This window comes from Geospiza fortis, unplaced genomic scaffold (assembly GCF_000277835.1).
Source record: "Geospiza fortis unplaced genomic scaffold, GeoFor_1.0 scaffold381, whole genome shotgun sequence".
NCBI lineage: Eukaryota > Metazoa > Chordata > Aves > Passeriformes > Thraupidae > Geospiza > Geospiza fortis.
The window spans coordinates 4,490,411-4,504,617 of record NW_005054348.1 but is presented as its reverse complement, the minus strand read 5'-3'; the positions used below and the strand labels follow the sequence as shown (position 1 = coordinate 4,504,617).

The 14,207-nt window shown below is 43.9% G+C and overlaps 1 protein-coding gene across 1 annotated transcript in view; it reads right to left on the bottom strand.

Annotated features, from left to right (window-relative positions):
• Nucleotides 1-8,393: 8,393 nt before the first annotated feature.
• CAPN9 (calpain 9) overlaps nt 8,394-14,207 on the bottom strand; it is a 23,577-nt gene continuing 17,763 nt past the window's right edge. The window contains exons 16-20 of the mRNA XM_005423213.2: nt 12,586-12,654; nt 11,127-11,205; nt 10,396-10,512; nt 9,310-9,368; nt 8,394-8,514 (exon numbers count right to left, since the gene is read on the bottom strand). Coding sequence (XP_005423270.1) covers nt 8,488-8,514; nt 9,310-9,368; nt 10,396-10,512; nt 11,127-11,205; nt 12,586-12,654 — 351 coding nt within the window. The 3' untranslated portion in view covers nt 8,394-8,487. The remainder of the gene's footprint in view (nt 8,515-9,309; nt 9,369-10,395; nt 10,513-11,126; nt 11,206-12,585; nt 12,655-14,207) is intronic.

The window sequence follows — 14,207 nt, the reverse complement described above, 5'->3', positions numbered from 1 at the left end:
AAAGTTGGCTATCAGTATTTTCAGGGGACCAGCTGCCTCACTACTGGCTGTTGTGACTGAAGCCTCATACACAAGCTGTGCCACATGTACCTAAAACACATGTATATCTCTATATAAAAATAATAATTTATATAACATATTTTATATTAAGTATATAAGCCTACCTTAACATACATATTAATATGCTTCTGGAGCAGTAGATCTCCATATCTCCCTTCCATATCTGCCCATCTGAGAGACGCCTGAGAGCAAAGAGACTCTGGAGAGAAAAGGAACACTCCTCAGACAGTGCAGCATTAGAAAACTGATGTTAGGGCTTCATAGGTCTAAACCACAGATTTCCACTCTTGGGGTAGTTTGGTGTTAATGCTTTACAAGAACAGGTTGTTAGTGATCAGGAAACTACTAAATTAAAGACTCTGGAGAGTTAATTGACTGAACACTTTCAATCATTTATTAGGGAAGGAAATTCTTGCCTGTAAACAAAGCCAGTGTAGGGTTATTTCATGTCAGGAGCAGTAACAACATGTCAAGAAATATCCAAACCATGAGTTAGGGCCACTGAAATCATCAACAGGGTTTAGACTTCACAAATAATAAATTTGGATTAATCTTTATTTGTATTCAGTTTTCTGAAGCTTTAAGACTTGCTCTAATGCCATTTTATAAATATTCTCGGTAATCATAAAAGCTGAAACTTCCAGTAAAAATCCTGACAATTCTCACTTTCTCAGAGGCTTCTGGAGTAAATGAAATTCTATGGCACTGACAGCACAGCTGCAAAGGCTGCCAGTAAGGAAGGCGCCTTTGTAATCCAGACTGAAATTGTGAGCAGATTTCCACCCCACATGAGGCAAAGAGCATCTTTTAGCTCTTTGCTAAAGACGACACGACAAACCATGGGTCATGTCTTTCTGCCATAAGCAGGGCAGAGGAACCATGTCTGGTGTCTCTTGGGCCATCTCAGGTCCAGGTGTGGTGTGGTAATGGAGAAATTTGCTGTGGTGTGTGGAGGGACATAAGGACAGGGCTGTGTTTGCCTTGAGCAGGTGAATTGTCCCCGTGCTTTGGGTGTTGTGGGAACATCCCTGCACCCGGCCACAGCAGTGGGCTCCAGCTGCTGCCTGCCCACCCCTCACACCATCCTCATCAGGGTGTCTGGAGTGCAAAGCTGCTCTGTGTGCACAGCTCTTCAAATGGGCTTTGGCATTGTGGGAGATTCTCACAGTCAAAAATTGGCACCGGTTTTTAGGAAATGCAGAAGTTAGGCAGCTGTCCTCGAGGATGTGCCTTGAGGAGCATGAGGACAGTTTAAATGCAAAATCTGTACACAGCTGGGAAAGTTTCTTTCCAGTGCCATAGGTGTTTGATTAATCAGATTAAAGGGTTTTACTGGAAATCTCTGTAGGCTAAAACAATGAAAAAAGTGTCCTGTCCCCAAAAACTGCATTCAGGCAGCCTCTTCACCAAGAAGGACTTGCCCCATACATCTTTCCCCAACATCAGTGACCTCTGTTAGACACTCAGCCCCCTGACACATGGGTCTTGTCTCCTCAGAACTTTCAGGGTGGTAATGGAACCTTTGCTTCTGGTTCCCAAGACTTTAACCCATGATAATTGTGGCTGTTTATGTCTTACACTCTCTCATGATCCTGGAAGAAGGGAGCAGCACATTTGCTCCCTAGTGGGCCTGGCAAGCTGTAATGCCCCCCAGTTAAGCCAGACTTGCTGTAAAATGTTTGCAGACTGCGGTGTGAGCTGCTGAGGGAGCAGTACCTCTCCAGCTCCTTGCAGATTCCCCATCCCACACTCAGCCCAGAGCTCATTTTCCTCTCCTCACACTGAGTTACATATCTTTTCCCCTGGGGTTGTGCAAACTGCACAGTGACTCTTTTTCAGCCTCCCAGCCAGCCTGTGCACCTGTTTTTGATCAAAATTTTTCTACTGTAGCTCTTGTTGGCTCAGAAAAGTGCTTTGACAAGCTTGAAATTTCCTGCCTCAGGAAGGAATAACATCTCTCTAAAAGAGCTCAGTGGGTTCTGTTGGAAAGATATTACCCATGAGCTGCAGAGAAAGCTGGACTTATTACAAGGATCAGAAACTGAAACAGCCTCTGTCACGGCAGGACTAAAGATGTCTCAGAGCTCCTGGCTCCAACAACGTAACCCACAACTTGGCCTGCTGCCCTCGTGACATGGCACATTTATTAAGACACTTCTCGATCCTGTTTCTTGTGCTCAAAATATTCCTACCTCAGTTCAAGAAAATACATCATATATGATGTCCCTGTAAGGAATAAAGTCAGTCAGTCTCCAGCTGAACCTGGTAGGACAGAAAATTAAGCTGATGCTGCAGCTGATTGTGACTCATCCAGTCCCCTTTCCCAAGGGACATGAAGAAACCCTCCCTGAAATGGCAGAAATATTTATGCAAGTTTCAATGCTGGAGAAGAAATCTATGAGGATGTCAGTGTCTGTACAACAGCCCCCTTGAGTTTTGTCTCCACTCTCCTTGACCTGTGTCCTGATAGAACTTTCATAAGCTATTTATCAGGTAAATAGATAAACCAGCCATCATCATATCAACATGTGGTGGCAGTGGCTGAGAGCTACCCTATTAATTGCTGACCCCATTTCTATTTCTGTCACTTGGCATGTCCTCTAGGAAATGAATGGGATCAGTCATGACAAATCCATTTTCTCTGGCACCAGATAATCTGCTTTCAAGCTGGAGCAGATGCTGAGGTGCCCATACTGGCAGCCTGCTGCTGGATGACCAAGGGGGCTGTGGTGCAATGGGATTGCATCCCTGAAGACTTGTGTTGGCTCCCCTTTGTACAATAAATGGTTCTGCTACACAGTATTGTGTCCTAAAATGGCCTGCTGACACATCAGAGAATGGGTCAGGTTGGAAGGGACCAGAGGAGGTCATCTTGTCCAGCCTCCCTGCTCAAGCAGGGCCATCCTAGAGCACCTGGCACAGGATGGTGTCCAGGCAGTTCTTAGACTTCTCCAGCGAGGGAGACTCCACAATTTCTTTGAGAAATAAGGTCCCACAGATTATTTCCTGAATGAATGACAGCTTTGAATTTGGGTGTGAAACCGATGCAGAAAGGCTGAGTGGCTAACAACCAGAGGAGACTGGAGAGAGGTAAGTGCTATTTGAATTACTCAGGGGTTTTGAGCCCAGATCTTCTATTGCAGCCCCCATCACTGGGATATGAGACACCAGACTGTGGTGGTTGGGATCTTCTCAGCTCCCTGTACTGGAACTACTCTGCTTTGCAGTGAAATGGGGCAGTTCTTTGAGAGGTCAGGGATGGAGGGAGCGTGCAAGCAATGAAAAGTATGATTTGCTGGTCAGACAAGGAGAATGCTTGCCATAAGACACTTAGCTGTCTAGGGGCACAGAAACTGCACCCCAGCAGTGGTGGCCTGAGTGCTGGGCTGAAGAGCTGGACATAGACTCTCTCCCTGTCCCCAGCAGTGCTCAGTGCCCTGCACAGGCACAGCTGGAGCTGGGGCTGGGAGAGCCAGCTGTGTGCCCTCAGCCAGCCTTCTGCAGGCAGCTGTGGCCTCCAAAACCACTGAGAAGAGAAGCCAGCCCAGCTTGGAGCCTGGCTGCCAGAGCCCCTTCCCAAAGCCCTGCACTGCCCATGCCCCCACTCAGGCCCTGGTGCAGCCCCACAGAGCTGGGGCAGGAGGGCACAGGAAGCCATGGCTCTGAGTGCCCTCCCAGAGCAATGCGCCTGCTCTCCCTCGGGACATTTTGTTTTCACTTTATTTGTGTCCCTGGGACCCAGCTGCTTAGCAACTGGATAAAATTGTCACAAAATGCTGGCATTGCCCCCTCACCAGGGCAGTGCCTGGGCTGTGTCCTTGGGGGGGCTGTCTGCCAGGCAAGGTGGCCACACAACACTCATGAGGGACCCCCCATGCTTGTCCTTGTTTTCCTGGGTGGCCACTCCCAAGGTGTGAGGGAATTTGGCCCTCATGCATGGCAAACACTGCAGTGCAGGTAAGGCATGTAGGCAGCTCCATCTGCCCCTGGGGGCAAATGAAACATGGACACTTTTTGGATCTGGGATAAATGCTTTTTCTTCTCTGAAGGACCAGGAAAAAAAGCACACTTCAAGTAGTCCAGTGAAGTACCTGAAAAGGAAATTATTCACTGTTTCTGCTGGATACTTGGGGGAGATGAATACACCATCGTACTTTGTTTCAAGCTTTTTATCTAAAAAAAAAAAAATTAAAATGGCAATTAAGAGTGATAGCTATATATTCCTTGGGCCAGAAGAAGAACAGGCATGTATCTAATGCCTGCTGCTATCTTTGCTCTGTTTGAGTCCTCTGCCTCTGTGGATAATACTCAAAGAGGTATCCAGGCTGCCCAGGAGGCCAAATCCTGCTCAGTGGAGCTCACTTCCTTTGAAGAGTCATGCAAAGGACAAAGGATGAAAATAAGAGATTTTAGGAGAGCAATTTATAACACACTTGCCCTTATAAGTGCCTGTCGTGCAGAAGATAGTTGCTGGCAATTGCTGACATCTTGTGTGTTTACCTCAATCAGCAAGTATTTATAATTAATTTTTAAAACGCTGAAGTTCCAGCCTTGCTGGGAACATTGCAAACTGCCCTCAGCACTCTGATGTTCTTCCAAAACACATGCTGCCACAAGTCAAAAAGCACAAAGGCTCACATATTTCAGGGGGGAGGTGGGGGACTTGTGGAGAGATAATGCAGTTCAAATGAAAATTATTTAGATAACCCATCTCTATCCACAAGTATTTAATTTTCATGACTGGAAGCAACCACAACTGTTATAAATGGGGTGAACAGCCACATCACTTCTAGCATTTCTACTACCTGACACCACAGCACCACAATATGGAGGATTTGCCAGCAGTGGCATGGCCAGATTTCACTTTTTTTCTTTCCCCTCACTCCCCCGCAATGTCTCATGCACCACCTGTGCTGACACACGAGTTTGTAGGCTCCCAAAAGACCTAGTGGGACTTAAAATAGGTCTGTAACAAAACCAAAAGAAAACACAAACAAAGAAACCCAAAACACCTACCAAAAAAAAAACCCCAAACAAACAAACCACCAAAAAACAAAAACAAAACAAAAAACCAAACAAAAACACCCAAAACAAAACAAACATGCAGCATTGCTGAGCCACTCCTTGGGAGCTTTCTGAAGAAGCATGGGATGCTTCTGACCACCCTTGTGCCCACAATGTTTACTGATGGTTTCTGTCTCTGTTTGTATGGAGAAAAGGCAGAGCACAATTTCACAGTTTTTCAGATTTTTAATTTTTTTAAGGCAGTTTTTTCATGGTAGCTTTCACTATCTCTGTCCCTTCTTGCCTCAGCAACAGGCTGAGAAGAAAACCTACTGCAAGGCAGGTTCATGCCGTTGTCAAATCTAGCATCATGGTGGTTAGGATGGTGAAGGTGGTGGAGATTGGGGCAAACCACAAGTGAATACCCTCACCAAAGGTTTGTGCCTTGAGCTGATGCTGTTCCTTTAAACTCAGAAATGTGCCACGTCTCGGAGCACTGCCCAACATCTTGGGGTGCCAAGGTGGCTGAGAGGGCACAGGGGAGCAGAGCAGAGACAATCAGCTCCAGGGCAGCAGCCAGCCCCTGCTAACATCTAACCTAAGGCTTTAGCAGCAGGTTTAGGGAGAGATTTCCATTTTGTTAGCTAGTGGGAAAGCACGCTCAGATTGCAACCCTGTAGCTAAGTGATTCTTAGTTTTTTCCACTCACATAATTATGAAAAATGACTCTCATGTTCCCCATTAATGTTGCTATTAGCAGACAAGGCAGGGCTTCCCAGCATGAGCCATTCTTGCTAACAAGGTCTGTGCGCACCACATTAGGGAGTGGCCCACTCCCAGCTTTCAGAGCACTAGAAGGGATTTGCCATAGCTCCTGTAATGGTACAGAGCCCAGTACATCTGCATCTCATCTCATCTCATGCCAGAGAAGGCAGCAAGATCTAGCTTCAAGGTCCTTGATTAAAAGAAAAGAAGATCAGCAAGGCCAAACTCCTGCTTCTGGGCAAAGTCGCCCTCCTGCTCTAACATCAGGTGGATGCAGTGCTGAGAAGGATGATTGTGTTCATGTGGGGCCGTGCAATCAAACATCTCACTCTCCCACTCAGTCACACAAACAGTCTAATAGCACACAAAACCCCCACCTCACCAGGGATTCCATCTTCATGCTGCTAAAGTTGCTGCCAGAGTTACTCTTCCCTTTTTAAGGTGGGCCTTGCTCCAGTGCAGAAAGGAAAAGGTCTAGCACATAGGACAAGCAATTAGTGTTCTTCACCTTGATATTGGCAAGGCTTTCAGCACAGGCATCTGTAATATAACAGCCAAAGTGGTGAGACAGGAGCTGTGCTGCTAGAGAGTCTGAGTGGCCATGGACCAGCCCAGCTGTACCTACAAGCTCTCTTGTGCTTAACTCCCTCTGCTGTGGCTGTTGGGGGTTGTGCAAGCCCCAAGGCAGGACTGGGACTGGGCTCTCTGCAGAGCTGGCTACCCAAGAACGAGGCTGATTCCCAAAGAACTCAGATGTTACTTCCCAAGTTCCTTGTGGTACAGTCAGCAGGCAACTGCTCTGAGTGGGCAGAAAACTCCTCAGGGGGTGTTTTTGTTAATGCATGAATTTTGTTTTTAAAGCCAAAAAGATTTTTGCCTGTACCTCATTGCTCCCATCTTGACTTATAATTTTTGTATAGCAATCCTGATTTCTCTAGACAACATCAGCTCTGTGGAGAGCAACAGAAAGCTACACTGGTAATGCCAGGTATTGAGATATCTTTTTTCTTCTGCATGGCATGTGAACAATGGTATATTACAACAAATTTGTATCCACATCTAAGCTTGTACAGCGAACCAGTTAAAGATCTGTGGATTGGGGTTTTTTGTTTTGAGTGTGTGGGTGAATGTTTATAGGACAGTCTAGATTTTAATCCAAACTTTCCCAAATTTAGTCAGCTGTCTCTGGTGCTGTAAAAGACCATACAATCAGCACATCTGAAAATCAATACACCTCATGGGGCTGAGTACCTCAGTTAATCAAATACTGCAACCATCAGCTTTTGCTTGGCTTCCAGCTAGCTCCAGAGTATTTTCTGCATAGTTACAAGTTTGTAACTGCTAGAAAAAAGGAAAGTTGGTATTTTAAACACCATGATCTGTACATTTTTTTATTGTTTGAGCTTCACCTTTACTGCAGCTTGATTTTCTTTCCTGAATTGTTCACTAGGTCTAAATCTAGAGAAAACAAAACCCTGTCTGTCTCAGTGATCCCAGACAGCAGGGAATGCAAGGCTAGCCTAAGGCCATCTGTTACACTGCAAGGAAGGTTTTAGGAAACAAAGCCAGCCAGTTGATTCATTACAAAATAGACACAAGTTATGAAGATTATCATGGAAACAAATCCTGTGAAGACCTCTTAAGTCCCTGGCTGCTATTACTGTTACTTTTTAAGTCAGCACTGGCTACCCACATCACATGAGTAATACTGTGTAAGTCACTGATGCAAAATAGCATCTGCAGAGATCAGGACCTTAGCAATGGGTACATTTAGTTAATCTAAATTATTATAGTTGCTCTTCTGGAGCATGGCTGGTGTGGGACACAATCTCAGACTGCCTGGAGGAAAATGGCCCCATGCAAGTTCTCACTGTCTCAGAGGTGACGTGTTTCTTTGAAGATGATGACAAACTGTGTGCAACTCTGCAGAGATGAGCCTGTGGGACACTCTCTGGCTACACAGCAAAATGTGAAGCAGAGGAACTTTGCTGATAGCAGAGGAAGGACTAAGAAAATGTGAGGTTCAATAATTCTTCCCTAAAGTATACCTGTGATGAATGTCAAACCTCAGCTTAACCATCCTTCTAAGGAACCCTGGACCTGGGACCACAACTATTAAGAAGCGAATTTTCATCCATTCAGTCCCTAGTGTTTCTTTGTCCACAGCTCACCAGACTGCAATTCATGTGGCTACAATGGGGTACTTGTCATGTAGCCACATATTATGCCCAGAAATAAATTTCAAACTGAACAAGTTTTATGCAACCTTGTATTTTCAAAAGCACATTACAGTAATCAGGAGCCAAGCATCACTAAAGACTTTTAATCACCGTAGTCTGTGCCATACTGAAACTAAACACAATCTTATTTCATAAAAACCTGTGGTCATTCAGGAACAACAGTTTCAGCCTGCTTGAGAGGCATGTGTTCCCCCTCCAAATGCTCAGTGCCAAATCCAGTATTAGGCTCTACCAAAACCACATGGTCTGACACTTGAACTCATCCACAGGGCTGGAGAACAGAAAGTGAGGGTAGCATGCATGTTTCTCTGCAGGAAATCTCCTGGTGAAGCTTGCATGTGAAGGAGACCTCAGCTCTTCGGACTAAAGTCTCAGCAGCAAAGTTGCAAGAAACTCCTGGCATCCGAATCAGATTTCTTCAGATGCTCATTCCCAGGCTGATAAACTAGTACCAGAAAAAGGTCAACTTTACAATTAAGTATTTCAGGCCCTTCTCCCTCCCCATGTCTTTCCCCAAATGAGAGCCATTCCAAAGCAGTGCTTTGCTCTCTTGTTGATCCCAGGCAGGGAAAGGACCTTTGCTCGCTTGGCTTTTACATCCTGTCATTAAGGAGAGACCTCAGCCAGCAGGAAGGAATAGGGCAAAGCACTAGATGCTGGAAACCGCACTTACTTTATTTGCATCCCAGCCATCTACGTTCGTTCCCACATTTCTTCTCCCTGGGAATTCATTGTGTCTCACCCCAGGAAGCTTTGGCTTAGTGTGAAATGAGAGACAGCTCACAGCAACAGTGAGACAAGGAGAGCACAAGAAAATAAGAAACCTGTGCTGAGGATTGTGAGAAGCAAATGATAGACATGCAGAGGCGAGGCTGATCTGAATTCCTGGGGGACTCAGGGGAGTGAAAGACTGCCCCATCCCCATCTGCTGCTTCCTCTTTCCCCCACTGAAACCTGGCACTCAAGGATGGATTAAAGTAGAGAAACTAGAAAGGGGCATGGGAAGCTGTCAATATGCCACAGGGCAAGGAAGGAAAGAAACAGTGTGGAGGAGATTTAATCAGTGCATGGGCTGTAGTGGGCTGTAAAATTCCAGCTGTGGTGAAACCTATAGCAGATACCCTCCTGCACTCTCATGGACACCTGAAGCGTCATGCAGAAATACCCCAGCTCTTAGAAGAGGACAAAGCTCTAGAGAAACCTCATCATTTTGTCAGTGTTTATGAATCTGTGCTCATACCTCGCCTATATTCAGGTTAATGAACTCCTTGTTTTTCACACTCAGTGCTTGGAATACTCCTGCAATGAGAAAGGGATAGCAGGGCTATAAATACACCTCATTCATATTCATACACAAGCTCTCCCACCCACAACCACGGAGGGACAAGTGGCCATGCCAGAAGAGGGAAGGCCTGGTGCAAAGGCAGATTGCTTAGGATTGCTTGGTGGTGGTAGCTCCTCTGACAAAGCAAAGTCCTTGCAAGAGGAAATGTCTTGCTGACTTAAGGCCTTTAGGCAAGGTTCACTTCAGGACTTGTCTGGAAGAGGTGTCCTGAATCTGCTAAACAGTCAGATTTGGAGTATACTCTGAAATCAAGCCAAGAAATTTGCATTCCTTTATAAATCTTATTTAACTTCTATCTCTCAGAAATTTAATAATTCTATTGCTACAGTCGAGCCAGAAAGTAAAGAGAAGAACAAAACAAAAAAACCCTGTAGAGAAAGCTGATTTTTCTTCTCATAGATTGAACTGGGTTTTATTTGAATTCTCAGCCACACTAATGATCACTTTATCCAGACATTTATCCAGCCTTTTCACCTATCTCTACTACTGCTGCTTCGTGACCCTCTGCCAGAAGTGAACTGAGACCTTGGGTGCCTTGATGTACAGGGAACCACATCTGAAGCCAAAAGGGAACATGTTGTGTAAAAGGTACAGGAGATACCTGCCCAAGCACATGCCAATTTTCTCCTTCCATGAGGCACAAGTAATATTTGAACCTGGAACTTGTGTAATCCCAAATAAAGCTCCTGGGTGAGCCACAAGAAGGGTTACAACATGGACTTTACCAGCATTCTTCACATGCCTTCAACATTGCTGCAGAGTTTATGTAGCAAGCTCTATTCACATGGGGAAATTTTCCATTGGCAGCAGAACATTTTTCACGTTATAGGAGAAAAGCCACCCTAAATGCAAATACTAAACACAGCTCCTTTCTGTTAGCCTTGTACTCCATCTCAGATATTGTGCAACATGTTCAACAGCCAAAAGCAGAACAATTTCTTTCTCAAAGGGGATGAAATTCCAGAGGAAGAAGATACTCACGACTCGCATTCTCCAGCCGTATTAGGCAGTTCAGAAAATCATCAAATTCAATCTGGAACTGCTCATCAGAGTACCGGAGGACAATCAGTTGCAGCAGGTAATTGTTGAGCTGGTATCCTTCCCAAAGACACACACAAAGTAAGCAACCTCACAGATCTCTGTTAACTAATTTTGAAAGCCACTTAATGGGAGGATACTCCGTGGCACACATCCGTCCAGAAAGAGATCTAACCACAAAGTTCCTTAAGTCTGCAATGAATAACAAACTCTGAACAAGAAATTTTTCAGGCACTGCAGTTTCTAGTCCATGCACACTATGATGTATGAGAGACCATTCTGTCTTCCTGAATTTGGAGGGATTTCTGCAAAATTATCTGCTTTGATAAAAATAAGTTGTGATGAAGTACTAATGCAGTGATTTCTCTTCATAGCAGCTTACTTGCTATTCCTTCAACCCTTGAATGCAGATGGACTCTGAAGTGGTCTGTTTCAAGGTCTAACCCTACACATGTTCAGCCCTGTTGAGTTTAACAGAGCTCAAGAAAACATAGAGATTGCTCTGACTGCCTGCCCTTCAGAACTAAGGGTAACTGGGGCAAAATTCCCCTATTCAGTGTGCTCAGGTTCTCCTCCTTCCTGTTCAGGAACACCTGGCCTGTGATCGATTGTCCTCTTCACTCATGCTGATTGGCCCAACAGGTTTGCCAGATAAAGTGCAGTGCTTGTCTTACCTGCAGCTTTAAGAGCACCACGAAGCTCATAAGAGGACATGGAGCCAGATTTATCAAAGTCAAATTGAAGGAAGATACTCTGTTATGAAAGGAGAACACAGAAAGCTCAGTTCTGGCATATGAAAGGGATAAGAAGGCAAGGTGCTTATCTCCAACTGCACAGCATAAGCATTTAAGAAAGCTGACAAGACTTTGATCTAGATCTAGTCTGATTTTATAATGGAGGAGCAAATCTTGGTCCCAATTCTCTTCGTCATATGAACAGATTGTTGTGACTTAAACAAGTACTGTCAAATCCAAGCATTAAAAAATAATGAGTTGCTCTTCATTAAAAATGTTGTGATTTTTAAAAAAATTATTTTAACTGGAAAGATGTATTGTTCTCTGTCTTCTAACTCTTAACTGACACATTCTCTTAATCTTCTTTTATGTTTTTCTCTGTAGTTCTGAACACTAGAGACAAATTTTAACATGATGTTAATATTGTCACTTACTCATTTGCTTCTAAGTATAAAAGATCTGAATAGCCACATTCATGGTACAACCAAGGGAACTAGTCAAACAGTTTGAGGTTTGACCTATATATTAAGCAGTTTTCAAGCTGGAGTTAAATTCCATCCTTTTATTGAGACTACAAATACGACTCTCCTTTGGAATATGAGTTATTTGGAACTGTCATCACATTCAGTTTAAAATTTTCCAGCAAATATATGTGCAAATCTTCCTACAGGACACAAGGATTTCTCAAGCCCCTTGCTGAAACACGTGTCCTTTGTTAAAAAGAGATGTGGCATTAGTACCCAGAAAAAGGGTTGGCCATTTCTGATGGGCTAAACAAGAAGCAAGGAACTGCATATTTTGAATCCTTTGGTGAAGCACAAATTCAGAAAAACCTATTAATGGCCATAAGGAAACAATTATAATGTCTTTTATTTGAATATTCAGTCTGTGATTGATTCTGCAAGCCTACTTATTCTTACTGCCATATACAGTGGCAGGAAAATATGTTTAAAATTAGAATCAGCACTTTCCCAGACTTCAGTACAGTTGACTCCTGAGAGATCAGTAATGAAAATGCAGGGACACAGGAAATGATTGTTTCCTACTAGTCATGAATCATCACTTTCTTCTGTACAACAGCAGTTATGGAAACTCCTTAAGTTTCCTTTTGAATGACTTGCTTTTTAGTGTCCACTGCATTCTTTATCCCAAACATAGTTGATTAGCTTACAAAAATCTCAGTTATTTCCAGAAAACCATTATGGTTTATCATCATGGAAAGGTAAGAATGTCTCTGACTATCCAAAACAAATCCCATGCTTTTAAAACATTTGTTTTGTGTTAAAATTCATGGCTTGAACACACTCCTGTCTCCGTTTTTGTCTGCTTTTACCTAATAAACTGTTCGGGAAGTAGCTAATGAAATGGAGGAAAAATTACAGTGGATAATGTCACCTACTATCCATTTCTTCAGTTTTTCCCAGAAAACTTTGAACTCACTGAATTCCAGTTTCCCGTAGCCATTGGTCTGGTAATACGAACTAAGGAAAAGGACTTGTTATGTCAAAGTCCAAATTCAGTCTGAACTTATCAGAGTAGTTCCCTTAAGAAGAAAATGTTGACTGGAAAGCCTACGGTGCTGCTGAAACTGGCTTTGGAATTTCTCAAAAGGTAGAGCTCCAGCAGTTACAGTCATGCCTGTGGCTGTGATACTGGAGGAACATTATGTGATATAAAAACACAGCTGAGCAATTCAGGCACTACATGAGGAAGAAAGATTATTCCAAGGCAAGAACAGTTTTGGATGTAAATGGGATATAAATGACTCAGAGAATTAAATTACCTGATTAAAACAAATTGCTACTGCACCCAAAGGAGTTAGTCAACCAATGTGCTCTTCAGTATTTTTATCCAGAGACCAGGCTCTGTTACAATGGCTCAATGAAAAATTCATGGGACTAGTGGGGTGAGACTAGCAAAATCTGGTCCTTGTGGTCTGAAATAAATGCCTGTATAGCAGTTCTAGGAGGCAATGATTAGATTTGCCTGGCCTTCCCTCTGCCTGAAGTGAGGGACTTATTTCACTGAGTTACTGATGAACTGAGCACAGTTCATTTCCAGGATGAGGCAACCACTCTGAAATGCTAAATAAGCAATGGTCTCACTCCCCTTCCTTTTTCCATCTTGCCAGGACAAAGCCCTTGCTCAGATGGACACTGGCTCAGTGAACATTCACAAAGGTCAAAACTTGCCAAGTGGGGTCTGGCTATCACCTGCTCTTATTTGAGCTGGTGACACTATTTAGGGCACTCATAGATCCCAAGGACATTCTCACTTCTGCAAAGGGTTTTTTTACCCAGCCAGGTTCTCCTTCCCAGGGTCATGTAGAACTCCGTCCCTGCTCCTCACCACCCCATGGTGACAGTTGCCAGGGAATTCAGTAGCATGTGACACAGAGGAGACTGTGCCAGCATTGACTTGGATTTTCGTTTTTATGGTTTTGCTCCTCCATTGTGCTCCAAATAGCATGGCTAGAGTGGGATGATTGTGTCTGCATTCCTTGTGCTTCCAAAGCAGAGGAAGAGATGTCTCCCCATTTATTCAAAACTATGCAGAGATTTGCTTGGAAGCATTGCAAATCATGGAAACTATTCAGTTGCATCCTAAATAGTAAACCTCGAACTGCTGCCTGCTCCAGGGTCAGGCACAGGCCCTGGCTCTGTGCCAATACCATGTAAGGATGAGATGTGAACATGGACCAGCTCCCTACTGAGGCTTGGTTTTTAAGCAAGGAAATTTAGGACCGGTCCCACTTCTCATTGCATGTGCAGGGTGACTAATCTGCATTGAGTTTTAATATTATAAACTAGCTTTAACAGGATAAAATTCTGTCTGCTTTTGTTTTCGCTAAATGTTTGAATGGATATTACCTCTGTCATGGACTGGAGCAACAAAAGCAAAAAATAAGAACATCTCAGCTGAACAAGCAAGACACAAACCAAATATTAGATACTTGCCTTGGTAGGACTGTTTTGTCTCATGTGTAACAAAACTTTTTATTGGGAAAGCGTACTGCAAAAG